The 27,222-nt window shown below is 46.7% G+C and overlaps 1 protein-coding gene across 5 annotated transcripts in view; it reads left to right on the forward strand.

Annotated features, from left to right (window-relative positions):
• Positions 1-27,222, forward strand: part of ZNF276 (zinc finger protein 276) — a 300,147-nt gene that overhangs the window by 261,693 nt on the left and 11,232 nt on the right. For 4 of the 5 annotated variants that reach the window (XM_078668236.1, XM_078668237.1, XM_078668240.1 and 1 more), the window contains one exon: positions 17,857-17,956. The exons of the other annotated variant lie outside the window; for it this stretch is intronic. In XM_078668236.1, the coding sequence (XP_078524362.1) occupies positions 17,857-17,956 (100 nt within the window). The remainder of the gene's footprint in view (positions 1-17,856; positions 17,957-27,222) is intronic. 5 annotated transcript variants of the gene reach the window in all.

Genomic DNA, 27,222 nt, shown 5'->3' on the forward strand with positions numbered 1-27,222 from the left:
AACTTCAACATGTTGGATTACTCTGCCTGCAAGGGATCCACACCGTTGACAGCATACCATGGAACAAAGTTGCCCCGTGGAGGGGCAACATGCAGTAAGATGACATCTACCCCCTTCTGTGGCAGCTGAAAAGAGTTCAGCTGTGCCCGCTCAGTCTCCAAGCATGTAGGTGGAGGTCTCGGAGTTTGTGGTGCAGATCTGTTCCCCCTGACTGGGAGAGAAGATCCAGCTTGAATTGCAGGTGGAGCAGTGGACACGTGGAGAAACGCAGGAGGTCTGCATGCCACATCCTTCTCAGCCTTTCCAGGGCGATCAGAATGACTTGGGTTTGGTCTTGGTGAATCTTCCTCAGAACTCAAGGAATTAAGCGTATTGGATGGGGGGCATGTAGTGTAGCTGAAAGTTCCAGCTCAACCAAAACGCTTCCCCCTAGACTCTCTTTAATGGATACTAGAAGCAGCAGAACTGTGGGCTTTGAGCATTTCCTGAAGAAGCTAACAAGTCCACCTGAGGAGGGCCCCAGTGGGCGAAGATGTTCTGGGCTTCCTCTGACGGAAGATGCCATTCATTATTGCGAAGATGATGCCGGCTCAGCCAGTCAGCTCTGACATTCAGAGACACCACTAGGTGATTGGTGATGAGCCATATCCCCTGGCTGTGTGCCCAAGACCACAGTCATAACGCTTCCAGACAAAGGTGGAGAGCCTACTTCCCCTTGTTTGTTGATACACCACATCGGAGTCGTGTTGCCTGTCAAGATCTGGACGGACCGACTGACAATAGAGGAGAGTAAGGCCGTGAACACCAGATGAAGCACCCGCAGTTGTAGCAGATTGATGTGAAATACCTGTTTCTGTGGAGACCAGAGGCCTCTGATCTCCAGATCTTCCAGATGAGCGCACCACCTCAGATTGGAGGCATACCTAGCCAAAGTTGATACAGGAGTGAATGCCATCCTGTACATTAGGTTCGCCTCGTTCCCTCACCAATCTGATGAAGTCCGCAAGATCTCCCCCGTATTGTATCCACTGCCTGTGAGACACCACTGTACGGCCCTCATGTGCCAACATGTGTGGATGACTAGATGAATGAGGAAACCAGCCAACCTAGAAATCACACAATTGCAGGACTGGAATTCTCATGCCTGGTTGGAAGAAGGGAATCATTTCCAGGATGTCTTAGACCAGTGATCCTCAAAGTACCACCCAGGGGCCGCCTGCGGCCCTCCTGACCTTCATATACACCCTCCGGGTTAACAGCAGCACTGGGCTGCTGTTTACCTCAGAGAGCACTAACATTCAGAAAGATGGTAAGTAAATGGGGAAGCTTTTACTTACAAGCTAACTGAAGTAAAGGAAAATAATCTACTAAGAATCTGCTAAGAATCAACATTTAACCACCCTCAAAGCCCCGCTCCCATCCTGCTAGCTTCAATGCGGCCCTCTGGATCACCACAGACCATACTTTGCGGCCCTCAGAAAATGTTTGTATCTATGTCTTTGACTCTCTTTGAAGGTAGAAAGGCGTGGGGAAAGTTGGTGTCCAGTACCAACCCTATAAACTAGATTCTTTGTGAGGGCCACATGTGAGAATTGCGCTCTTTGATCATAAAGCCCAGGTCAAACAGCAGAGATGCTGTCGACTGCAGAAGGTGCAACACCAACTCTGGCAAACTGGCTTTGAGGAGCCAGTAATCCAGGTATGGAACGACGAGAATGACTGACTGTCTGAGATAGGCCACCACCACTGCTATCACCTTTGTGAAGATTCAAGGTATCATTGTCAACCCAAAGGGTCGTACCTCATATTGGCATTGTGCAGATCCAACCACAACCGTAGGGACTTCCAGTGAGACTGCAAGATAGGAATGTGGAAGTACACATCCTGCATGTCTAGGGACACCATCCAGTCTCCAAGTTCCAATGCCAGCAGGCGTTTGGCACGGTCAGCATCTTGAAGTTTTTCTTTTTGAGGAAAAAGGCAAGGCTCCTGAGATCCAGGATAGGGCTTGACTGCCATCCTTCTTGGACACCAGGAAGTAACGCACTTAACAGTGTGGCCCTTTTTCTTCTCTAGCACTAACTCCACTGCTCCTTTAGTGGCCAGGTGGTCGGGAGGGAGGCAAGACGGCAGTGGGTGCAGAATAGTAGACAGAAGCTGTAGGAAAAGAACGGAGTAATCCTTTTCTACAATTTGGAAGACCCATTGGTTTGAAGTGAGGGCGTTCCTGGCCTGCAGAAATGGAACACCTGTCCTCCAACAAGCTTTGTGTGGGATTGAAGAAATTAACTAGGCCTGCTTTCATTGCGTCGCTGAGTAGGGAGAGGAGGAGGAGGAGGAGGAAGAGGAATAGGAATAGGGTTGCAGCGTAGATCCTTTTACCCTGCCACAACCTCCATACTGCTTGACAAGCAGGTTCTGCTGCTGTTGCTGCAGGAGTGACTGTGGGTAGTGGCGGGAACAAAAGGAGAATCCTCTTCCGAAGCCTTGAAAATGACAAACGTTTCTGTATTCCTTAGCATGCGGAGGCTGCAAGCCTAAGGATCTTGTGTTGGCTTTGCATGTCTCAAACGTATCCAGTGCAGGGGGCAGAGCCTGGCCAAGCAGCTAGATGGCCGCTCAATAGAGAGGCTCCGCCGGCTGAGTGAATAATCCTAACCTATCCTGTGCCCATCGGATCCCATTCAGAGTCCAATCGGCTGTCTATGTTGGTGAGGAGAGGAAGAACCTAAAATGGGCACACCGTTGACTCCTAGGGCCTGAGGAGAGCTGGGGTGGCGGCCTGTGAGACGCCAAACTAAAGTGACTGCCTGCCACAGCAATACTGTGTGCTCCTTTTGGATTGGCGATTACCTGGCAGGAGGCGTCATTTACTGCTGTTGCCAGAGCCGGTTTCACCTGCAGCAGGAGAGGAGCGCTCGAGTACTGCGCCAGTTGAGCAGACTGTGAGGGGTGTGCTGGCAGGCCCAAACAGGCTGTGGACGCTTCTCCAATGGGTGGGTGACTGACTGACTGACTGATTTTTCTTGTAAAGCGCACTACTGCCGAGGCGTCTTGGCGCTGCATTAAAGTCAGGCATTTACTTCGGGCCTGTTATTATTACTTGGGAAAAAGCCATGTTTTAATTTCCTTCCTGAACGCCCGTCTGTTTGACAGTCCTCTAAGTTGAAATGGAAGTGTGTTCCAGAGTTTGGATGCCAGGAACGAGAAGCGCTTTCCTCCACAGTGTACTCTTTTTATTTTTGGGATTTGGGCCAGTCCAAGGGATGAGGATCTGAGAGTTCTGTTTGGGACGTAATGTGCAAAAAGAGATTGATCATCTTTCGCGCCCTCTCCAAACAGAGCTTTGTGGACAAGACATAGTGATTTAAATTCTATTCTTCTCCGAACTGGAAGCCAATGAAGGTTTCTGATGGCTTTGGATGTAGGGTGATGTCTGGGAAGCCAGAGCAATACTTTGGCTGCTGCATTTTGAATGGCCTGAAGCTTATCCAGTTGCGCCACTGCCATTCCCAAATAAAGTGCATTGCAGTAGTCGATTCTGGACATGATGCTAGCGACAACTACCGTTTTCCTTAGGTCAAAAGGGATATTTGGGAGAATCTTTTTCAGTCCTCTTAAGGTGAAAAAACATGCGGACGTGACCTGAATAATTTGTGGAGCCCAAGTCAGGTTTTTATCAACTATTACTCCTAAATTCCTGACTTTTGAAACTGGTGTCGGTCGGCCCTGCCTCATTTGGCCACCATTGTTGACTCCAGATTTGATCCTTTGTGCTAAATTCCAGGACTTCTGTTTTTGCCGGATTAAGTTTTAAAAAATAAGTATTCATCCAGCTCATCAGGGATGAAATACAATTACAGAAGTCCGTGGTTCTGGTGTCTTCTGACTCCGCTAACGATACTATGAGTTGTGCATCGTCAGCATAAGATACCAATTTGAATCTGTGGCTTTTTATCATTCTGGCTAGTGGAGTTACATGTATATTGAATAATGTCGGTGATAAGGCCGATCCCTGAGGTACTCCTCCAGGCAGGGTAAACTCTTCTGATTTTAATCCGTTCCAGCAGATCAGTTGCTTTCTGTCTGCTAGAAAGGATAGTAGGAGGGAGAGTGCTGTGCCCCTTATTCCCACCTCCTGCAGTCTTTGACTCAGCACGGTGTGGTTCACCGTGTCAAAGGCTGCAGTTAGGTCCAACAGGACTAGTATGGCCCTTCCCCCTGCATCGGTTACCTTACGTATTTCTTCTGTTGCCATTATTAAAGCAGTCTCCGTAGAATGTTTAGCACGGAAACCATGCTGAGTGGAATCTAGCAAATTATTTGTCTCAATGAAGGTCATTAATTCACAGTTGATGGCCTTTTCTAGTACCTTTGCTGCAAAAGGCAGACAGGAGATGTGTCTGTAATTCATATCCACTTGAGGGTCCATTTTTGTTTTTTTCAAAAGTGGGCGTATGCAGGCTTTTTTCCATGCCTTGCGGAACATTCCGTCAGACATACTCTTGTTAATTAGTGGGGCTAGGGCAGCACTAATAACTTTTGATGCCATATGAACTATATGAGGAGGACAGGGGTCCAAAGGTGAGCCAGATTTTATGCTCAAGACCACTTCCTCCACCCTATCATCTGAGATTGGGGAGAACGACAACAGACCAGTCAGTTCCTTCTTCCCTTCAAGTTGTCCTATATTTACTTGATCTATACTTTGTCTTGACTTTTCTAAACCGTCATACACTGTTTGGACTTTATTTTGGAAGAAGCTGGCTAGCTTGTTTACAAAATCTTGTTCTGGGGTGAACACTATGTCTCGTGGACATCTCATCACTCCGTTAACTGTTTGAAATAATTCTTTAGACGAATTTGCAGCTTCTTGTATTCTTATCGTAAAGTAGGTAGTCTTTGCTTGTAAAATTGCCGCCTTAAATTCTTCTAGAGCTTTACAGTATTCTTTTTTAAGCTCAGAGCTATACTGGGATCTCCAATGTCGCTCTTTCTGTCTGCATTTAATCTTTATCTGCTTTAGGTCAGGTGAATACCATGGTGATGAAACTTTTCTCGTTTTTGACTTCTTAATTACCTCAGGTGCCACCTTATCTGCTGCTTCGTTTAACCAGTTGTAGAAGTTCTCGATTGATTTATTTAAATCATTGGATATATCTGGTTCCTTTGTTAAAGCTAATATGAGTTGCGGTTCCTCTATAGATTTCCATATCCTGTATTTATTATCAGGGGGCTGAACAGTGCGCCTTCTTGTAAATATTGTTGGTACTATGTCAAAATACACCGCATGGTGATCAGTCCATGGCAATGGGCAGATTTTCCTGATTGATAAACCAGAATTATTGGTACATATCCCGTCTAACGTATGTCCTGCTATATGTGTAGGCCCATCAATAATCTGAGTGAGATCAAAGCTGGCCAACTTATCTAGCAGGAAATTTGTTTCTGGATTGTTTTTATCCTCCAAATGGAAGTTAAAATCTCCCAGAATTGTAAAATGTTCCGAGTCGAAGCAGGCTTCTAGTTGATTAAGAATAGCTTGTAGGAAGCCTGCCTTGGGTCCTGGGGGTCTGTAGATTAGTAACCCTGGGAATATTTCTACTTTATTTTGTTTTATGGAGAAGGAGATAGCCTCTGTGTCTTCTATATACTCAGGACTTATCTTGACTGAGTATTCCGAGCGATATATTATCGCAATTCCTCCGCCTTTAGCTCCAACTCTGTCATGATTCGTGATGCGGTAACCTGCTGGAATTGTTATGTGCCAATCGAGGTCACTCCTTTCGTTAGCCCAGGTTTCTGTAAGAAAAACCAAATCGGGTTTTTCTAATTGAATCATACATTCTAGTTGGAATTTATGTTTTACCATAGATCTGGTGTTTAATAGAATACATTTCACAGGAGTAGGAGCCTCCATCTTTGGAGGACGATGTGATGACAAAACATTTCCTTCACATATATTACAGTTCGCATGTGATATCTCAATCAGACCTGGTGCTATGATGTGTGGATGACATACTCGATTATTTAGGCTATATAGTTGCTCATTTGTATAGGTCAGCCTAGAAGTTTGCACAGGGAATCTGGCCCTGGGCACGTCTCTGGCGCGGACGGGCGCAGACGGGCTTGCATTTGGCGCTCCGACGGCGTGCCCGCTGCGCTCGTCCGCTGCGCTGACTATACATCCCTCTTTAATATAAGAAGTGACGTGGGGAGGGAGTGAACCACAGTGGCGTCAGCACCAACTAGAGCGCTACTCTTCTAGTGGGTCCACTTCCTGGACTCCGCGTTAGCACAGAAGTTGTATTTGGTGTGCTTAAGCCCCAAAAGTAATTATGAAGGTGCCCGTGAGTTTTAAAATATTTACATCTATGTTAAAAATTCCCAAACCTTTGCAGCCTTAGCAAAATGTGTCCTCTAACAGCGAGCAGCGGTGCTTAGTCCTTTATATAGGAAGTGACGTGGGGAGGGAGTGAACCACAGTGGCGTCAGCACCAACTAGAGCGCTACTCTTCTAGCGGGTCCACTTCCTGGACTCCGCGTTAGCGCAGAAGTTGTATTTGGTGTGCTTAAGCCCCAAAAGTCATTACGAAGGTGCCCGTGAGTTTTAAAATATTTACATCTATGTTAAAAATTCCCAAACCTTTGCAGCCTTAGCAAAATGCTCCCCAAGGCTGGTTGTAAGGGCTGGCCCCTGAATAGAGGCACACCGCTTGCGGAATGTGCCGGCTGCACTCCAACAACGGTGCGCTGGGCCCCTGACTGCAGTGGGCAAGGCACCTGCAACCGATGCTAACAGGGATCATATCGCCGTGTGTGAGAGGGGAGCGCCCTAGTGCCACACCCACATGGGCCAAAGAGGTCTCCCAGGCCAGTGGGGATTCCCAAGGCTGGCTTTGAGGGAGGGACTCTGAAAATAACCCCACAGTCTGAACTCCTTACACAGAAGCACAAACTGCTCCCAAAAGCAGGACACACTGGCTTTCTTTGCTGAGCGCTGGGACTCCCCTGCCTATGTGAGGGTAATGCAGGGTTGACAGATTCCTTGCCCCCAAACAAAAGCGAAAGAACTGTAAGTAACAGCAAACTAGCATATACAAGCCCACGGTCCTGAGAATGATATTTTGGCCTACATGCTAAGGGAGAGGCAGAGTCCTCCATCTATTTCTTCACCCCTGACTACACGTGAATCCTTCTTAGGCGACTGCCTCCACACATTTATTGCCCACTGCTGCACCTGTGCCATCTGTGTTACAGGTCAAACAACAAGGTAGCAGAAGAGAGGTGAAGAGCCGCATCTGAGCCCATAGAAACAGACCAACCAGTGAGTCCGGGCAGGGAGCTTCACTGCTGTTTGCCAGTCACATAAGTGCCCCAGAGTACCAAGATGGAAAAACATGACACACAGCAATCAAGACGCCTATTCGAAAGCAAGAGTACCCAGCGCCGGATGGAGATGGAGCAGACACAAGAACACGGCTCAGCCCCACCTGTGGTGGAGGTCGGCCACGAAGACTATCTAAAAGAATTTCCAGTCAATGTCAAAACTAGCCTTAAAGCAATTGGCGCTGAAGTGTTCCTTCATGTTAAGTGATACTTGAGAGTGTATAATTTGCGCCATGTCCTACAATGCATGGTTGTATCGAGCGAGCACACAATTAGTATTAAGGGATTTTAGGCCCATGCTCCCTGCTGAAAGATTTTGTCCAAGCCTCCATTCATTTTGATTCCCTGTCAGGAGAGATTGTCGCAAAGGTGCCTCCAGATTCTGCCCTTGAACAGGAGGCTTGTATTACCGGCTTTCCTGAGATGGATGGGAAGTCAAGAAGGCTGGGTCGCCAGGTGCTGAGCGATACCGGCGGGACATAAGGCTATTCACTGCTGGCGATGAGGAGGGTTTCTCCCATGCTACTAGTACTGGGTCCAACAGAGCATTGTTCAATGTGAGAAGTGGCATAGCTGAAGTCACTGAAGAAAGAAGTGAGGACATTAATTTTCGTCTCAGTGAATGGCAATTTCAGATCCAACACCTCAGCAGTGTTGAGCATTACCTCTGCTGTAGATGGGCCTTTGGGACAGGCAATGGTGAGTTCAGGCAAGTGTTCAGGCAAGGTGTCCAGCCCTCTTGCAGAGGGCAGTCCTTGAAAATCTAAGGCGTCTTGGTTGAGGTTGGCCTCAGAATAGAGCTCCACTGGGTTGAATAAGTCAAGAAGATTTCATGGAGGCGAGCACTATACGCCTCCTCTTTCAGAATCCTCTGGGCTTCTCTTCGAGAATGAACTTGCGGTTCGATGTTGGGTTATGGTGCCGATGACGCCGTATCTGGACCCAAGCAGGTGGTTGAGGTGGAGGCAGCGATAGTGGAGGCAATATCGGAGCCATCCACAGCAATGGTTGTGGTGCCATGAAGCGAAGTTCAGGGTCAAAGCACTAAGGCATCCCAGATGGCTCTGAAGGAATGGCCATACAGGGCATGTAGAGTGGGGAGCGTTGTGGCTGCACTGGGCCCCCAGGGGCACCAGATGGCTTTTGATGCCTTTGCGAAGATGGCATGCATGGAGTTAATAAACTCTGCCAGAATCGCACCAGGCGCTGGGAAGTCAGGTAGTGCTGTGGAGTTGCTGGTTTCGAGACTGGAGGTTGATCTGGAGCCGGTTCCTCTGGGGAAGTAGGTCTGCACAGGGGACTCTCTGTGGGGGATAAGAACAAGCTCCAGCTCGGATGTCGAAGTTCCTGTTGGAGAAAGAGATTTACATTTAAGTCGCTTTTTGTCCTTCTTATGTTGGCAGTGCTTCTTATCCAACAATGTCGATGGAGAATGTGAGCGGGTAGACCGTTTTTGGTTGCATCAAGCATCCTTTGCCCGAACCATAAACAGTTTGGCCAGGTGCTCTTTAAAAGCTTTAGGATTCATGCTGAGGCATCAAGAACACGACTTAGTGTCCTGGTCAGAGCCAAGGTACCATAAACAAATAGCATGGGGATCTGTGATAGGCATTTCTCCTTCACAGTCTCTGCAAGGCTTAAACCCTGACTTTTTTGGGCTAATCATTCTGTTGAAGAAAGGTCATGTATTTTTGAAGAATGTGTGAGGAAAATATTTCTCTCAAAAGAGAAGCTCTGGCAAGGCAAAAAGTGGACTGATGATGATACGCCACTGTGGATCTTGAAGCTTTGAAGTTTTGGATCCAGTCTGACACCTGGGGTTGTTCTACAGGTAAGGAATAAACTGGTAGAAGTATCCATCAGACGTAGACTCAGCCCTTGACCGATTTAAAGATAGTAGGGCCACTGCACGCTCTTTGAGCCTGTCCACTCATCACTTCAACCACACCAACAGTTTTGTCCCCTCCGTGGCTATGGCAGGGGTTCCCAATATCGCTGTCACGTTCAGGCTGCCCAGCAAACTCTTCAGCCTTTTCGTGGCTGAGACTGTGGTTCCCACAGACCACATGGACAACAGTGGCAGCATGCAGCAGAGTCTTCTGCTTCTCCAGGAGCCTAAAAACCTCTTTAGTGGGTCTTTAAAGCCACACTTCATCCCTGTGGGAAGCTGATTCTGACATTTACTGTCAGGATGTCCGGTGACAACTTCAGACAAGTGTGTGCTGCAGATTATCCAGCTGGGTCACACCCTATCATTTTCTGTCACCGTGCCTGACCTTCCACCATCCTGAGAACAGCTGATGGGGGGACCACCTGTCCCCTCTTACAGCAGGAAGTGTAGGCTCTTTTGGCCAAATGTGTCATATAGCAAGTGCAGACATCAGAAGTAGGCTGTAGTTGTTACTCCTGATATTTTCTGGTGCCAAAGAAGAACGGAGGCCTCTGTTCTATTTTAGACCTTCACGTTCTCAGTGCCTTTCTGTGGAAGGACACATTTAAGATTCTCACCCTGGCCCGTGTCTTCTCTGCCCTCAACAATGGTGACTGGAATGTAGATTTAATGTGGACTCATGTCCCTATGAATCTGTAGTATTTGTAATCGTAATTTTTAATTCTGTGTGTATAATTAATTGCAAATGTGTATGATTTATGATGTTATTATGATGTATTTGTTTTTAATTTACTGAGATAAATTCTCTCCTTTTTTTATGATCATTTTATGTCATTATTTTATTGTCTCATATAGTTTGACTTGTGTCTTTGAGTCTCTATATGATTTTTATTGATGTGGAAATAAAAATATATATATTTTTTACATATACATTAGTTTATGACAATTACTTTGTCCACTGGTCCTAGACGTTTTGGTCACTTATTTTACAGATGGCCTAGGTTGTTTTACCCACATTGGTTTTTACCCTGCCCTAGGAATCTGTGTATTATCGATACCCAGGGGGTCCTTGTTTTTTCTCAATTGGAATGTAGATTTACACATACGTGATGCCTATATTTCCACATACGGGACGCCTATATTTCCACTTTTCAGATCCTGCAGGCTCAGAGACGCTATCTACAGTTCACGGTGGGGCAGAATCATTTTCAGTTCCCTGTAATCCTCTTTGGCCTCATCAGTTCCCTTCTGTTGATCACAAAAGTGATTGCAGTGGTTGTAGCACACCTCCGGAGGTTGGGGTTCCAGTCTACCTCTACTTCAATGACTGGATGTTGAAGGCAGGCTTGCCCCAGGCAGTAGTCATCCACCTCCAGACTGTAGAGAACCCCCTCACTTCATTGGGGGTTCACTATCAAAGTGGTGAAATCAAACCTGACAGCTTCGCCAACGCTCACCTTCATTGGAGCCACTCTACACACTGACGTTTCGTTCCTTTCCCCCGATCGGAAAGTCCAAGATATTCCACTGTGATCTCGATTTTTCAGCCTCTGTCCTGGGTTTCAGAGAGAATGACTCTTTGGCTATTCGGACTGATGGCTTCATGTATCCTATTGGTCAAGCATGCAGGTAGCATATGGGTGTTTTACACTGGGATCTGAAGCCAGTGGGCACAGCATCAGGAGGACCTCTCCGATCACGTCCATATTTCGGAGTAGACTATAAAAGACTTGCAGGGGTGGTTGCTTAACTGTAATTGAGCCTACAGCAGACCCTCTGCCTACCACACCCAGCGCTAATAGTGATGGGCAGCACCTTGGCAGAGGTGGAGATCAGAGACATCTGGTCTCTTGTGCTGTCCCAACTCCACATCAACCTTCTGGAGCTGCAAGCCATCCGCTTAATGTTGTTGAAAGCCTTCCAACCACCCCTCAAAGGGAGGCTGGTGCAGGTTCTCATGGACAGCACCACCATGTGTTATTACAACAAACCGGTCTAGTTAGGGTTGTGAATGCTTCATCAGGAGCACCACACCTCTGGAAGTGGCTGGAAAACCAAGGGATCTCCATGGCAGTACACCACCTGTCAGGATCTCTGACTGCCAGGGCAGACAATCTAGCGGATCACAAAAGTCAGTTACTTCAGGAAGTGGAGTGAGGTTTCTTCAGGGAATGAGGAGGTTGACTCGAGATGATCACCTCCTCTGAGAACATGCTGTGCCAGCACTTGCACGAGTTGATGTATCCAAGGCGTCTCTCCCACTGGGATGCGTAAAGCCTAGAATGGAACTCTGGATTCTTGCATGCCTTTTCTCTGATTATCTCGATGGTTGGAGATTGACTGATGACAGTTGACTGCCTTCAATCTTCCTTCTGAGGTTGTAGATGTCATCTTAGCAGCCAGACGCCCCGCAACAAAGTCAGTATACACCTATTGTTGGGACAAGTTTGTGGTTTGGTGCAGCACTCAAAAGATTGATTCATTTCAAGCCAGGTTATCTGAAGTATTGCTTTTTGTCTTGTCTCTAGCCTAGCAAGTACTAACTTTGGGCACAGTTAAAGGATACCTTTCGGTTCTTTAAGCTTTTTGCAATTAGATCAGCCGTCTTTGTTAAAATCACCCATTGTGATACGTTTTTTCAAGGGTTTCTGACATTTGTTTCCACTGTTTCCCTTTATCATTCCTCATTGAGGCCTTAACCTGGCCCCACCTTCTTGATGTTGACTCTCTTTGAACCACTGCACAGCTGTTGACTACGGCTTCTCATCCTCAAGACCATATTCTCATCCAATAACATCGGCGCAGCGGATGAGTGAGCTGCATGCCCTCTCTCTGTCTGCCATACACTAACTTCTTCCCATACACGCTGGTCCTGAGAACCCAAGCTTCCTTTCTTAGTGATGATTCCTTTTCACGTCGGGCAAAGCATCAACTACTGTCATTCTTCACTCCACCTCCCCCTCTAAGGAGGAGTGTCTCCATCGGCTGGATCCAGCTTTTATATCTATCATACCAGGGAACATCGTGTGGCCTATCAGCTCTTCGTGGGAATCGCTGCAACGAAGCAGGGCAATGCAGTGCAGAAGAGGGCCATCGCTCTGTGGAATGTGCTCTACATTAAGCTCTGGCCAGGGGGCAGCCCACAGACGGTTTGGTGGTTCACCAGAGACATGGCTGTGTGTATTGCATTGACACGCAAATGTTTGTTCTGGATATTTGCCTGGCTGCTACGTGAGCGTCACTTCATACATTTATGAACCACTATATCGTGCACAGCAGGGTCTGTCGGGGTGGGCATTTAGCCCGCTTGGTCCTGCAGAACGTTTTGGTTGGATAAAGTTCATAGAACCACCTCCTGGGAGGTAATTCTTTGGTATCTAATCAAAAGGTGAGTAATCTGCGGTTATAAGAAGCTATCAGAATTTACTTACCTTTGGTAACGCTCTTTCTGGAAGATACTGCACCAAGAGGTTCCTGTCCAACCCTCCCATCCTCACCGGTCTGTGACCTGGGCTCTTTTCCAACTAAAAAGGTCCAAAGTACAGAGATCTGGACACTTGGCAAAGCCAATTTATGGTCTGGCTCGGAGTCTGACGTGAGCACGCGCAAGTGGTGCCTATAATCTCTTGCCGAGTAGGACAACGACTGTGTGTAGCTGCAACGTGCCACCTACCGGCACACCAAGGTACTGCTTAAAAACTTCTGATGCAGTCTGACACTGAGGAATATTCAAAAAGAGAGCAATCTGCAGTTAGAGTATCTACCAGAAAGACCTTTACCAAACGTAAGTAACTTGTTTTTCTCTGTAAACCAAGTAGTGCAGCACAAATCCCTACACTGGCTTGACATTAAGATCTGTTTGCAGGGTAGGAAAGGCTATTGTCTGTCTGGCAAGAATTTTGTGGCTTTTGGTCAAACAAATGTGACAAGATGGACTGAATCCTGCATCGTGAGAGCTTATATTCAGGTGGTTAGACTGCTTTATGATGCGGTTAGAGCGCATTCTACCACAGGCATGTCCGTTATGACCAATGTTTTTGCCGCAGTTACCTTAAAGGCGATCTGCAGACCCACTTCAGGGATTACTAAATTCTTCTAAAAACATTATTACCCGTATGTGCAGTCCAGAGTAGAATCTACAATGGGGACAGTTGGTGCTTGCAAATCTGTTCACTAAAGGTGAGCCTCATTTCTGCCTACCATTTTTTTTTCTGTTAGGCTGCTTTGTTAAGCTTATTTTAAGAATGTAAATCTATTAAAGGGCCAGTGGTTAAGAACGAAGAAAACTACTTGTGTCTATGCTCTGGCATTTTTAGCTTTCATAGAGTTTTAAAGATCAGGGCAGTCGAACCTTGGAGAAGTTTTGAGGGCCGTGTCTCTCTACCTAGTTAGGCTGAAGTTTTGGTCACACTATTTTGTGGATAGACACCAAGCATTATGCAGCTGTTTAATTGTTGACTAGCTAGCAAGCAGTTCTCCTTGACGACAGGGGAAAATAGTTCAGGCATACTAATAATGAAAGATCCAGTACCGGAGAATTGAGTTATAAATAAAATGTCTTATTCGGAGTACTAAATGCTTTCAGTCTTAAGCTCATAGTCTTTGTTTTTTTGGGGAGGGGGAGAGGGGACTGGGACTCATCCTACATCCCTTGGTACAGTATTCAGTGCTGCAAAGCTAAGACTGTGAAATAAACTGTTACTCACCTTTGGGAACAATCTTTCTGGTGAATACAGCAACTACCCGCAATTTTCTCACCTGTTGAATATCAACAGATGCTAGAATGGATCTGGAAACTTTTCTTATCCCGAAGCAGCACCCACATGACATCATTGGAGCCTTATAACACCTACCTGTTGCACCAACATCAGTTCCCTGTCAGTTTTGTCTCTTCAGTTAAAAGCAGAGCTATTGAAACGGCAGCTCAGTCATGACAGTTCAATATAACAACTCGGTTGAACTCCTTTAGAATGGTGGCCTATGATCATCCTTCGAGGAGGTGGGTGGGATCTGAGAAGTCTGTAGATATCATATCCAACAGAAAGATAGTTACAGAAAGTAAGTAACTTTTTCTTCTGATGGATAAATCTAGCTGCAGATTTCTCACCTGATAAATAGATTCCGAAGCAGGCCTTCCTCCCAGTGGGCAGGGCTAAAGGAATAGTCAAACTAGGAAATCCTGTAGCACAGAGCTTGCAAAATGGTCATTCTGTTTACTGCAGCATCTAACTAATAGTGCTTTGCAAAAGTACAAAGACATGCCCATATTGCCATCTGCCAAATTTCAGCCATATGGACACTTCTGACTTTACTCTGGTGGAATGAGTGAAGATACCCTATTGTGGTTCATTTTTGGCAAAGTTCTGGCACATTCTGATGCTCAAAATAATCCACCACAATAACGTCTTCTTCTGGACTGCCGTGCACTTCTCTTGCTTTCAAAGAACTGGATACCATCAGACCTGATCTCCTTTTTTGGTCACTTTAGTAATTGAACCACACAAAAGGGGATGAGAGGCTGCTTGTAATAAGTCTAAGCACTAAAAAATCCATCAGTCTAAGTCCCATGTTTTCTCCAGATAGGCCTTATGCTCACTGTGCCACTGGAACCAAGCTTACTCTGCTGATGAGCTCAGAACTTTAGAGAAACCCGTCCTAGGTTGCTTGTGTGCCGGTTCAGGGAGGACCTGGCTTGTCAGTTCAGGCTGGACTGTTCCCATGACAAGCAGGGTCAATAACGATGGGTTAGAGTGCTACTCTGAGCCATTGCCAGTGATTAGACTTATTGCAAGCAGTCTCCCATCACCTTTTGTGTGTTTTGCTATAGTATTTGACTACCTTCCAGGTGGTGTACTCTCACCACCTCCTTGGTTGAATGTGGCAGAGGGTAGAAGGCAGGAAAGAAGTATGGATGATGGAATGACCCTATGGAAAGGCATTACCTTCTTGGGCACCAAAGCCTCTTTACCCCTGAAGACTAGTTTATATGGGTAGAAACCCGTAAAAGGCAGGTGAACACACATAACTGGGAAGGAAGACTCTCAAGGATGTTGTGCCTAGTACACCCCTATAAACAGGGGCCTTGAGAGGATTATAAGTGAGGAATGGTCACGTTGATAGAAAAGCCCAAGTCAAACAGCAGGGATGCAGTTGCCTGCAGGTGGCCAGACAAACTCTGCAGCAAGATGGTATTGAGATGGTATTGAGCAGCCAGTTATCTGGTACTAGAACAATGAACTCCCCAACTTTCTCAGATATGCTGCAACCAAAGCCATCAACTTTGTAAAGAACTGAGCTGCAGATGTTAGTCCAAATGAGAGGACTGCAAACTCTACCACAAAACGCAGTTAACTACTCTGTCACTGAAGTATCGGTATGTGGCTGAAGGACATCATCCAGTCTTTCATATCCGGTGCCAGAAGAACCTAAGTCAGGGACAGCATCTTGAACTTGCCCTTGTGCAGTAAAACAATTTAGAACCTGATGTCTAGTATCGGATGAAGACCACCATGCTTCCTGAGAACCAGGAAGGACAGAATAGCACCCTAACCCAATGTCTTCCTATGGGACCAATACCATTTATCCTACCTGCAGCAGGACTACCACCTTCTGCTGTAGCATCCAAAGGTGATCCTTGTATTGAAAGAACTCCGATGAGGGATGTGCGGACAAACCTGTTGGAAGGCTAGGGCATACCCCCTTTTTATTATTTGCAAACCCCACTAGTTTGAAATTATGGCATTCCAGGGCAGAAGAAAGGAGTATACAGGCCTTCGAACAGGCTCCTATAAGGGGAAGATAAAGCAGCTTTCCAGATGGCGCAGGATAAGAAGGAGGAGGGCTCCTGGGCTTCCCTTTGCCTCTATATTGGCAAAGCAGCTGGTGGTTCAGCTGTTAGATCAGGTATAGGGCTGGCTCAGCTGAAAGGAAAAGCCCCAAAACAACTTGAATCGTTAATCATCCCAGGCTGGGGATTGGAGACCAAGGGAGCGGGTGGTGGCCCCTCCAGCCTTTAACCTTTCCAAGGCAGAGCACTCCTTGTCCCATAACAGACGAGCCCTGTCATAGAGGGTATGCTGGACTGAAATAAGTCATGCCACCTCACGCTATGGAGGAACCAATAGCAGGCCACAGAATCCACTGTGTCCAAGCCTGCCCCGATGATGCAAGACATCTTGGCCCTTTTGCACCACTTAAGGTGGCTGGGAGACAATGAACCACCAGATTTGTCATCTCCCAGAAGGAATATGTGTATCTGGTGGGCAGAAGGGTAGCATTCATGGGTCTGAGGGCTAGGCTGTCGGCTTAGAAGCCCTTCTTGCCAAAAGTCTCCAAATATTTGGACTTTCTGTCATGTGGTGATGCCGGGAAGGAACCTGGGTTCTGTTTCAAACCGGATAAAACATTCACCATCCGATTCTCTGGCGTTGAATGGGTTGAAAGGAAGGTCTGATCTTCTGAGAACACGTGTGTACTACCTGGCAATAAGCCAATTCAGAGCTGTGACCAAGGTTGGTTTGTCTCATGCTGAATTGTCAGGCCAAGCAGCATTGAATGATAAGAGAGGCTCTGACGCCACCAAGGTGGACTCCAACACTGCAATTAATATATTTTACCTGGCTTCCACTGTGGGCAGGTGTAACCAAGTCCTCCACTGCCTTCCTGAGAAGTGTATGGAATGACATCTCATTTCCTTTAGGCATTCCATCTCGGCCTTAGAAGATGTATCAAGCCAAATCGCTTTTGGGAGAGCCTGGTAGTCCCCTGTGTTTAACAGCGTTGGTGTGGTATCAGTTCAGGCTGCAACATTTCTGATTTACTCTACCAGTCTCTGGCTCTCCCTCTTGGGCTTATGTATTCTATTTTTAATAGTGTGTATTCTTCCAGAGAAAGAGGCAAGGAATGCATGCAGGGGCTGCAACAGTGCTGGTAGTAGGATCCAGCTGGTGCAGACGCATTCCCTGAGCAGGAACCTTGCAGTCAAATGGCACAGAGTGGGGAACCGCCAGGAGAAATCCAAACCGAGCCCCAAACAGCAGACCCATGAGGGCTGAAGGTGCACCAGGGAAAAAAATAACCTGCCTGAACAGTGCTGTCATGCCATTGAGGAATTCATTTGGGAAGGCTCCTGGTGCCAGAACTCTTGGTAAGGTAAAGCCGGAGTTTTTTTGGGCGGTCATTTCCATAGGCACAGCAGTGAACTTTAAAACTAGAGGTCACAAACGCACTGGAAACATGAAAAATCACAGAGAGCAGCTCCGGATCAGCAGTGAGTGGCGTGAAAAAAATTGAACTGACATTGGTGCTCTAAGGTGGATGCCATGAGGTTCCAGTGATGTCATGCAGACACTGCCTCCAGTGCCGAGATGGAGCCAGCACCCCCTACGAATGCACAGGGCCATGAAAAGTTTCCGGATCCCACATGTCACCTTCGGATATGCAACAGGCGAAGAATCTGCACGTGAATGTATCCCATCAGAAATATATTCTCCTTTCTTGACAATTAATTGTTAGTGGCGCCTTCTGTGCATTTCGCTCCCTGTGACATTAAGATGTTTTCTTTATCTTATTTACAGAGGAAAGGAATTATATCTGTGATCAATGTGGACAGACATTCAAACAACGCAAGCACCTTTCAGTCCACCAGATGCGCCATTCGGGTGCAAAGCCCCTCCAGTAAGTATGTGCTATTAAGGTCTGTGCATATTCTTCACAATAAAACTGGTAGGACAGAACTGAAAGCAAGTATATTAAGGACCATCTGGCAAATAAAATAAACCATTTCCGATTAAAAAGTTAAGAAAGAGCAAGAGCAGGTTATCTCACAAGTCAATAAAATATGGCAATAAGCAATGTAGAATAGGATAGCCGTGTTACAACCAAAGTGCTGGTTTAAAAAAAGCTTTTTGCATCACCAGGTATTCATGAGATAGTGTGGGTTAACTTCCACTTTAAAGCAAAGTTTCATCTAAACAGCTGTAAAAAAAGGTGTGTTGTAGTGTGTTTTTTAGAGGGACGGAGTGCAAGAAACCAGTTTTATGTTAGTTTGCCTGCAGAACCAGTTATTTATAAACGTGTTACTGAAGGCAAAATAAAATGAAAACTTTCAGAAAGTTAAGCCGTTGACATACCAGCAGGTGCATCAATTCAGGTGGGTATCAGAGAATAATACTTGGCACTCAAACCTCTAACCACCAGTTACTTTGTCAGTGGTTTTTATATATGAAATACAAGTATAATTCCTTTTACGAGAGTTAATCACCGTTATTTTCTTGCAAAGTCCACGTAAATGCACCAGTCCTTTTATTCTGATTACAAAAGTAATTGAATTCTTTCCAAAATACAAGAGTATTCCGTTTTTTTTATTCATTCGTCACAGGGGAGATTTCAAATATCATCCAAATTTTACATACGATTTAACACGTATTTCTGTCCTTTTAAAGAGAGTCATGGCTCATGATTCCTGTCAATCACATTTTGATTTTTTCAAGAAATGAGATTGGCTGGATAAGGTCTCTAAAAATATTTTTTTCTGCCCATCTTGAGTCTCTCAAGTAAACTGGGATGCAACAGTTTCACACCTTGGAAAACATTTTTGCATAGCCCTGGGGCAACCCTTAGAGCTATCTGAACCAAGAGGAGTATTAAGGGGTTCGCAGGTACATGGAAAACTCACGTGCTACACTAGGAAAAACTAGCAAAACCGACATGTAACTCTTGAGTCACAATAGATGTGAGAGTCACACAGACGGCGATTTTAAAGCTGGAATTGACTGCCATTTTGCGTTTGACTCTCAAATCACTTGTGATTCGAGAGTTCCATGACTCTTGAGTCACTTCTGACTTGAGAGATTTCTGCTTAACAAACAAAACAAAGGCAAACTCTTCAACAAGTGTCTGACCATAAGCAAAGCACTTGCACCCACCCCCTCCTGTGCACATTTGAAGGCTATGCACTGAGGTGGTAGGCTAGAGGCAGGGGAGTGAGTATATGGCCTGCTGCAGGCAAGGCCCTTCAACCAACATCTGCAGTGCTCAGCCTTATGATGGGTTAACTGAAAACAGGGACCACAGGGCTCCAGTAGCAGTGGCTGATGACAGAGGGTTGGGTGGACGTATTCGTGCATGACTCTTGATTAATTTGTGATAACTCCAGTGTCTGTGTCTTGTTATGAAGTCCCTATTACTGGGGGTCAGTTTGTCGCCTATCCACAGACCGACTGACTGTCTGACTGGCATGCATGTGCATGGCTTAGGCCAAGTAGCCAGAAGGGCATTGAGAAAGGCCTCTTTAAATGGCAAGAAGGACTCGGATGAAGCTGGCCCTGATTAAAGAATCTCCCTTAACACATTCCATTCACATCTAAAGTGGGCAACTGCAGTTCCAGTGCTTCATTTGCCTTCCAAACTACCACTGCAATCAAAGCAATGTTTTCCACTAGTGGCGGAGCGGACAAGTCTTGCTCTGTTGGATGTGTATAGCCCACTGGCATTTTCTAAAAAGTAATCCTCAGCATAATAAGGGCAGGTGAACCTGTCCTCTTTCTCATTATTAGTGTCTTGAGGAAACATAGGGTGCTTCTTGCACTAGGTCTGAGTCAGAAGCAACAATGGTATGAATACTATGCTGGTACCGGCATAGAAGCAGAGGTATGGGATTGGAATCTAGTTGTATACCCACTGGTTCTGCTCCTGTAATTTCCTAGCTGGACATATGCCATAATCGAGTGATCTCAGTTCGGGGTCAGAAAGCCGTGCCACGGATGGCACCAGCACCGAAAGAACCAGCGTGGGCCTTAGCACCAATGTAGAAGTCAGTGATGGAGTTGGCACAGCCGGGTAGTGGGCCTCGCTGGTACAGATAGTGTTGGGGTTGGATCTGCCCACAGAAAACTGACTGGAGACCCTGGCAGTTTTTTTGGGGTCCAAAGTTGTGCCAGAGGGAACCAGAAGTGCACCAAAGATCTGCAGTAAGGCCTCTTTAAAGGCGGTTGTTTGCTTTGGCATCACAGATGACCCAGGAAATACAAGGTGCACCAGAACCAACTGGGTGATGGGAGATTGGTTTGGACTCAGGAGGCAGGGGGGTGATCTGTATTTTCTCACTAGATTTCTTACACTTGTGTCTAGACTTCGACTTACCAGAAGAGTTTGACCAGGAATTGGATTTTTCACAAGAGCTGCCTCTAGATCGGGACTGTAACTCATCATGCAACTTGGAGCAGAAACAGCAGCTGTGTCTCTACCAGGAACTCTACTTATGTTTGGAGTGGTAGAGTTTTACCTTCTGTTTTAGGTCGGGACATTGTTCTAAACTGTGAAAAGATTTTTTGGAGTCGTAATAAACATTTAAGGGCACAGAAAGAAAAGATCTGACCTTGATGTGCAGAGGTGGCGCTTTTATGTGACTCTGCTCTGTCATTCCAGGGCTTTACGAAGTCATCACATGGACACATGGCGCAACCTATTGGCACACAGTAGCATTGCTGAAGAATTCTCCAGATCCAATCTGGGGCCTGGAGATATTTTAAAGGTGAGGAATCTGCAGTTAGAGGTACCCATCAGAACATGTTCTTCTGTTGGATACTTCTTCCTGCAGATTCCTTACCTCTTTAACCAAATCCAAACAGTGCCTTTAAATTTAGGGGTCTGAGAAAAAGGTGAAACCAGAACATCCTGCAAAACAGATCTAGCAAAATAGCCACTGCACCAGACTTAAAAATCATAGATAATAATGCCTGGCAAAGGTATGGACTGAAGCCCAAGATGTAAGCTGGCAGATATCCATGATAGGAACACCCGCGGACAATACTGAAGAAGCACTCTATGCGCTGTTTTAGCGGGCTCTGATGTTCTCAGGAAGCTACTTCATGGCCATAGTATTGCAGATTTTGATATACTGCACGATCTAGTCGGAAATTGTCTACTTCTGAATTGCCTTGGTTTTCTAGGAACTAAAACCTCCAAAGATTAGTTGATCCACTATGCACAAGTCCTGTCATTGTAAAAACTGAGGATCCTTAAAGAATACAGACAATGCATTGTCACCTCCTCTTCTGTGGGATTAGGAGGTTGGTGGAGTGATGCACTGACCCACGTGAAACAGTAACTACTTTCGGCAGTAAAGAAGCCTTGGTCCGAAGGACCAGTTTGTCTGGAAAAAGTGTGGTAAAAGGACATCACACAGACAAAGCCTTCAACTCACTATCCTGTTAACCCGAGGGATTGGTATTCAAGAACACAAGGCCTGAGTCACAAGGGCTTCCACAATCGTGCCGGTGGCCACACAGTTGTGGAGGGGTCGCTGCACTCCGGGCGGAATTTCCACAGTGAAAATTCTCATTGCGGAATTTCCGCCAAGACAGGAGTCCACCATGACAAGAATGCAGAGACTACCCCCAACCGCTGGGCCTCCGCCATAGTGTGGAGGCCTTTTGTGAATCAGGTCCACAGTCATCAAGATAAACAGCCACACATGACAACAGTGCAAACACATCAATAAAGTGAGCATAAAGGTATGGCCCCATTGAGACATAACAGAGGGAGAAGGGGAACTCTTACAGAAAATGTATGCTAAATGGAGGCTTTAACAAAAGTAACAAGTGGCTCTTAACAGTGCCAGCAGAAGTGCTTTGGCAGCTCTAGCAAACGGCAACACATCATATAAGAAATGGTTAACATCTGCCTTGGCGCACCAAAGACAAAACAGGACCAACCTCCAAAACAACTATACAGATCAAAGGAACACGGATTGTCTGTCTCAGTATTAAGGCTCTGGAGTTTCAGGCGCCGCACATTCCCTGCCTACTGTGAGAGATCTGCCCCAAATGGTAAAGGAACTGGAAGGCCCTGAGATAGTCGAAACAGATCAGAGTACCACACCCTGATCGAGGCTAGTCCAGCGTTATTAGGATCAATTGTACTAAGGCCTCTGATTTCCAGTGCATCGAGAGGACCACCAAGACTGAGAGAGGAGGCGTTGGTAAACACTGTTGTCGCCTGCCCGGAGGGGGGTGGTGGTGGGGGGGGGGGTTGTAGAAACAATTGCCACACATAAGATGATCTGATGCCTACAAGCACTCCAGCTCTGAATCGGCATTCTCTCCAAAGAGGCAAACACCATCTGAAAGGCATATCTGTATAATTTATCTGCACATCCCCTAAGTCAGTGGAACACATCAATGCATGGTGGAGGATGGCAATAGAAGAGACATGGGTGGTGCCACTGATTTCCCTGTATCCAGAGGTGTGAGGTAAGCCATCAAAACATGTGTTCCCCAGGAGCTGGATGATGGGGACAGGTGACCTTGAGGTTTACCGCTGTGACTGGTTTGCTCTACAGGACAAAAATGGGGTCCATCAACGCCTCCTTGAAGGAAACAATGTTTTAGCCATGGAAGATGGCCGTAAAACGTCTATTCGCCTTATTTTCCTCTAGAGGAAAAGGCAACTGGAGGTCCTCTGTGGCTTTATGAAGAACAATAATCAACGAGACAACTTCCTCAGTGGAAGGCACCAAAGGGCAATCCAGATCAACCTTCAGGGACGTATCCATGCCATTGGCGTTCTGCAGGGCTAGATAGTCACCAACATCTGCACCAGGGGAAGTAAAGAAAGTTGCTCCTCTCACTGTTATGATCATTCTAATGATAAATGATACTTGCCATTTGAATACGTTCCGAGACAGAGTCAAACAAACACCTCCACTCTCCCAAAGTACTCATAATGAGGCAAAGGCCTTCAAGCAGATTGTTGTGTTTTGCGGCAGGACCTGATCAAAATATCCTTTGTCTTTGGAAAACGTGCTATACTTTGGCATTGATCCGAAGTCAGCATTGGAGCAGCTAACATGCCCTTTTGTGGAGAAAGTGTATGGTCAGTTGGTGACACAATGGCATCCAGAAGAGGCCAAGCGCGGTTGACTGGCGTCCGGGATGAAGCTGCTAGTGGAGGTCAACTTCTTGTGGCCTGCAGGCACTCCGAAGGGGGCTGGGATGCAGTGGATGGCCATCTCTGCTTGAGTGAAAGCCACAACTTTTATGAGGTCAGCAAAGAGCTGGAGGCTCCAGTTTTGGGGCCAAATCAATGGTTCCAACTCCACCAAGATACATACAACATACATTGTGCTGGTCCAAGAGCTTCACCTTGTTCTGACAGGAATAGATCTGTATGAAGGTGGGATCTCTTAGAACTTATCAAGGACTGAGGAACATCATTGAGATTCCAGCAGGGCAATTTTTGTCATAAAGGTCCCTGAAAGCGATGATGAGAGAGACAGAGGAGAAGAGACACTGAACCGGTGCACAAAGGGCTATGCGAGATATGCACAATAGGGAATGGGACCTGACACTATCACTTCTGCACCAGGCACTCTTGGCATAAGCCTGATGCATATGGAACAAAGACTTTTGGGCAGAAAACTCTTGGAAGAAGAGGATTGGGGCGATCTGTATTACATACTCCAGGAGTTTGCAGGAAAGTGCTGTTTAAATTCCTACAGTTCAATATCCTGTGTAAGACATACATTTCCCCGTTAACATGATGTATCCAGGTGCACTGGCAGGGTGTCCTACATGTGAGGCTCTAGAGACTAGGTATTTTCATATGATCTGGAGCTGCATGGATCTGAAAAACTATTGGGCAGTAGCAGTGCAACCACAGATAGTCGGTTGGAATTAATACCAGAATCATGCTTACTGGGTCTAGTCTCACGACCCTAGACAAGAAAGGCCACTAATAAATTCATAGACCATTCACTAGTAATGGTGAATAGCAATGAAAACCTGTAGGGGGGGAGAATATCACAAAGTGGAGCTCAGAAACAAGGCAATGGGCCCAGTGCCGGAGGGAGACTAAAAGAGGGCTGAGAATGCCAGACTTAGAAGGGGCAGGAACACAATCCTCACTACCCTTACAGGCAATGATGATAACCATAAACAAGCTTGACACAGCACTGGCAATCGCTGTCTAATAGATTATCAGAACTCTGGTAACTGGGTAGTCAATAAACAGGGGAGGAAAGCGGGTAATAAATTATTGACCCTGAACTGATGTCATCTATGCTCAGTGTTTGAGAAGCCAATAATGCACTGCCATATTTTATACAGGAGAACCAAGATTTCATTATGGAATGTGGCTTCCTGAAGAAACTAAACAACAGAAGTGCAAGAGAAAGAAGATAAATAAATATATGGACAGTAATGGCTGTTCAACAGTATGATTATGATTTTAAATAATAAATCGAACCATCACAAATAGCAGAGCTCATGCTCATAGTAAAACTATAAAATATCCTTTGAAAAGAAAATCCTGTTCTGACATAAGCGTCAAGGTTTAGACACTGCAGTTTTCAGGGAACTCATCCTATAAACACTGATACATTTTTTGAGAGGAAATGCTCTAAGAAGAGCAACTTCAGATCCCTGCTTAGGGTTGTTGAAAAATGCAATTGATGTCAGTGTGTCAGGCTGGTGCTTGAACTCTGTGATGTAATTTGCTGAATGGATCCCAGATATGAGGTGCCATCTATTGATGCAGGAGAGCTGTTTCCAGTTTTCTTATCCAGCCTGGCTCCTTGAGGAGATTAAAGAGGTTAAGAATCTGCAGGTCGAAGTATCCATCCAAATGTCATCTGCAATGGTTTACAGGCATGCATCCTTGTCAGAAGTTATCTAACTGTGAGTTTCCACGTTAACGCAGCTTTTTTGTGCCCTGCATGCTTGAGTCATGCCAGTATGCTTAGGCGTACCACAAGTAAGATTTTGAAACCTAGAGCAAGGCTCTGTGGTCTGTAAGGACGTGCCTAGCTTTCCTCTTTAATACGTGGGACTACTGCCCATGTACAGTGTTCTAGACGCTTGCTGTGGTGAAAATATACTGTAGAGTTTGGTGGAAGGTGGAGACCACAGTCTTCGTAGTGCAGAGGAAACAACTCTGCTGGAACCTGTCTTTTGTCTCTCCTATAGGTCTTCCTCCCAAAAAGTGAATGGAGACCAGGTGGAAGGTCTTTGCTTCTTACTGCTTTTCTTTTAGGTGCTCCACTTGGAGACACCCCTCGTCACTCCCAGCTGTGGAACCATCACTTGGGAACAAAGATTGTGGCAGCTCTCGAGAGGAGAGACACACAATTTGAGTGAACTACTTCAGACTGCTTCTAGAACGGTCTCATGGAATCAACATTCCCTGCCTGGAAACTGACTATAAGAAAGGGGCTGAAACTTCCCAAAGGTGAGGTGGCACTGCGCAGTGTGTCAAGGAATTCTTGTGATCCAGGACTGGTGTCACTCACAGGCAGTCTCCCTGAAGTGAGGGGGACAACAGCTGAAATATGCTTCTAACACTGGAAGAGAGCTGGTATGAAGCCTGTCTGGCCTACTGAGAGAGGGGAGCGGAGGGCAGGACGAAGACTGGTCTAGAGTAGAATCCCTGCTATGTGCCCAGTAGGAAGGACTGCTGAGGAGTCTGGACTGACAAGAGGGATGTTGCAAGAGCCAATCCAAGTCCTGAAGAAATGTGGGCGTGGCCCACCTGCATTACATCAAAGAAAGAACCTCGCGCAGAGTCCCACTAGCAGGTAAGCCAGAACTAATTTGGGACTAAGCTGACTCGGAGATCTGAGACCGGGACTAATTGCTAAGTGAGCTGAGAAGGAGCACCCTAGAGACTGAACTGAATTGGACCTAAGCTAACTTGAGGGTGTAGAACTGAGACCAGGGCCTAATTGCTATGTGAATTTCGAATGAGTGCCCGAGAGACTGACCTACAGGTCATAGATACGGTTTCACAGTAAGCTTGTGCCTGTAATTTTACATTTTCCTGTAGTACCTCATTAGAACCCTGTAGCCCTGCGTGCACGCATCTGATAGAGACATCTAGCCACAGATTCCTTAGTTTAGAATATCCCCAGGCGTCAGACTGGATCCGGAATTTTTTTTGCAGCAGCACTTCTGCGCGCTGGAGGACAGCGCCACACGACCCCGCCCTGACGTCGCCTTTGTACCTGACGTCAGCGAGGTCATATAAGTCCCTCCCGGTGAGTTGATGTCAGTTTCCTTCTTTTCTGCGTGTAACGCGAATCCGGAGTACGCGGTTCCTCTGGTCTGTTTTCAGGCCCCTTTTGATGCTTCGCGTTTGGAACAGTGTGCAATGCCTTCGGGCTTTAAAACGTGTACCTCCTGTTCTCGGCAAATGTCCGCGACGGACCCACATCTTATCTGTATGTGGTGTCTGGGTGACCACCACGACTCGATGGATTGCGACGCCTGCCAGCAGCTCAAGCCGAAGTCCCGGCGGGAGCTCCGGATGAAGCTCCTTTCAGCTCCCCTGTCCCAGTCAGAGTCATCTCGACCTCCGGCCTCCTCATCGCCAGAAGGTCCCTCTGGTTTCCAGTTCAGGCGTCTGTCGCCCTCTGGGGGCCCGGAGACGTCATTCGCCCCTTACGGGGAAGTCACGGCGCATGTCGCCGAGGTCCTCGACCTCTCTTCCCTCTGTTGTCGGGGCAGTAGTTGCAGTAGTTCCCGGAGCCCTCCGGACGTGCGCCCCCTGGAGTCACTGCTCCCCTATCAGTCTTTTCCAGGTGCAGGGGCGACTCGGACCCAGATGGAGGCTTATGCCGTGGCACTGCAGGTTTTCCTTGGGTCCTCTCCTGTGTTGTCAGGGTGCGGCCCAGCTGGGTCCCCCTCTATGACCGATATGGTGTTGTCACGGTGTGGCCCGGCTGGGTCCCCCTCATCGAACCATGGCACCGCTGCCACGCCGCATAGTCCCGTAGGGCTTCCTGTGGCATTGCGGGTGGTTGCTGGTGCTCCAAGCCATGCTTCGGGCACACCTCGGCCTTTCGGGCAGGCGGCCGCCTGTCCGGAGCCGGGGTTGGCGCCGGTCCGATACCCCTACCCCGACTCCGCTCCTTACTTCAGAGTTTAGAGCCTATTGTGGCTGAGGCT

The sequence above is a fragment of the Lissotriton helveticus genome, chromosome 12 (genome assembly GCF_964261635.1).
Source record: "Lissotriton helveticus chromosome 12, aLisHel1.1, whole genome shotgun sequence".
NCBI lineage: Eukaryota > Metazoa > Chordata > Amphibia > Caudata > Salamandridae > Lissotriton > Lissotriton helveticus.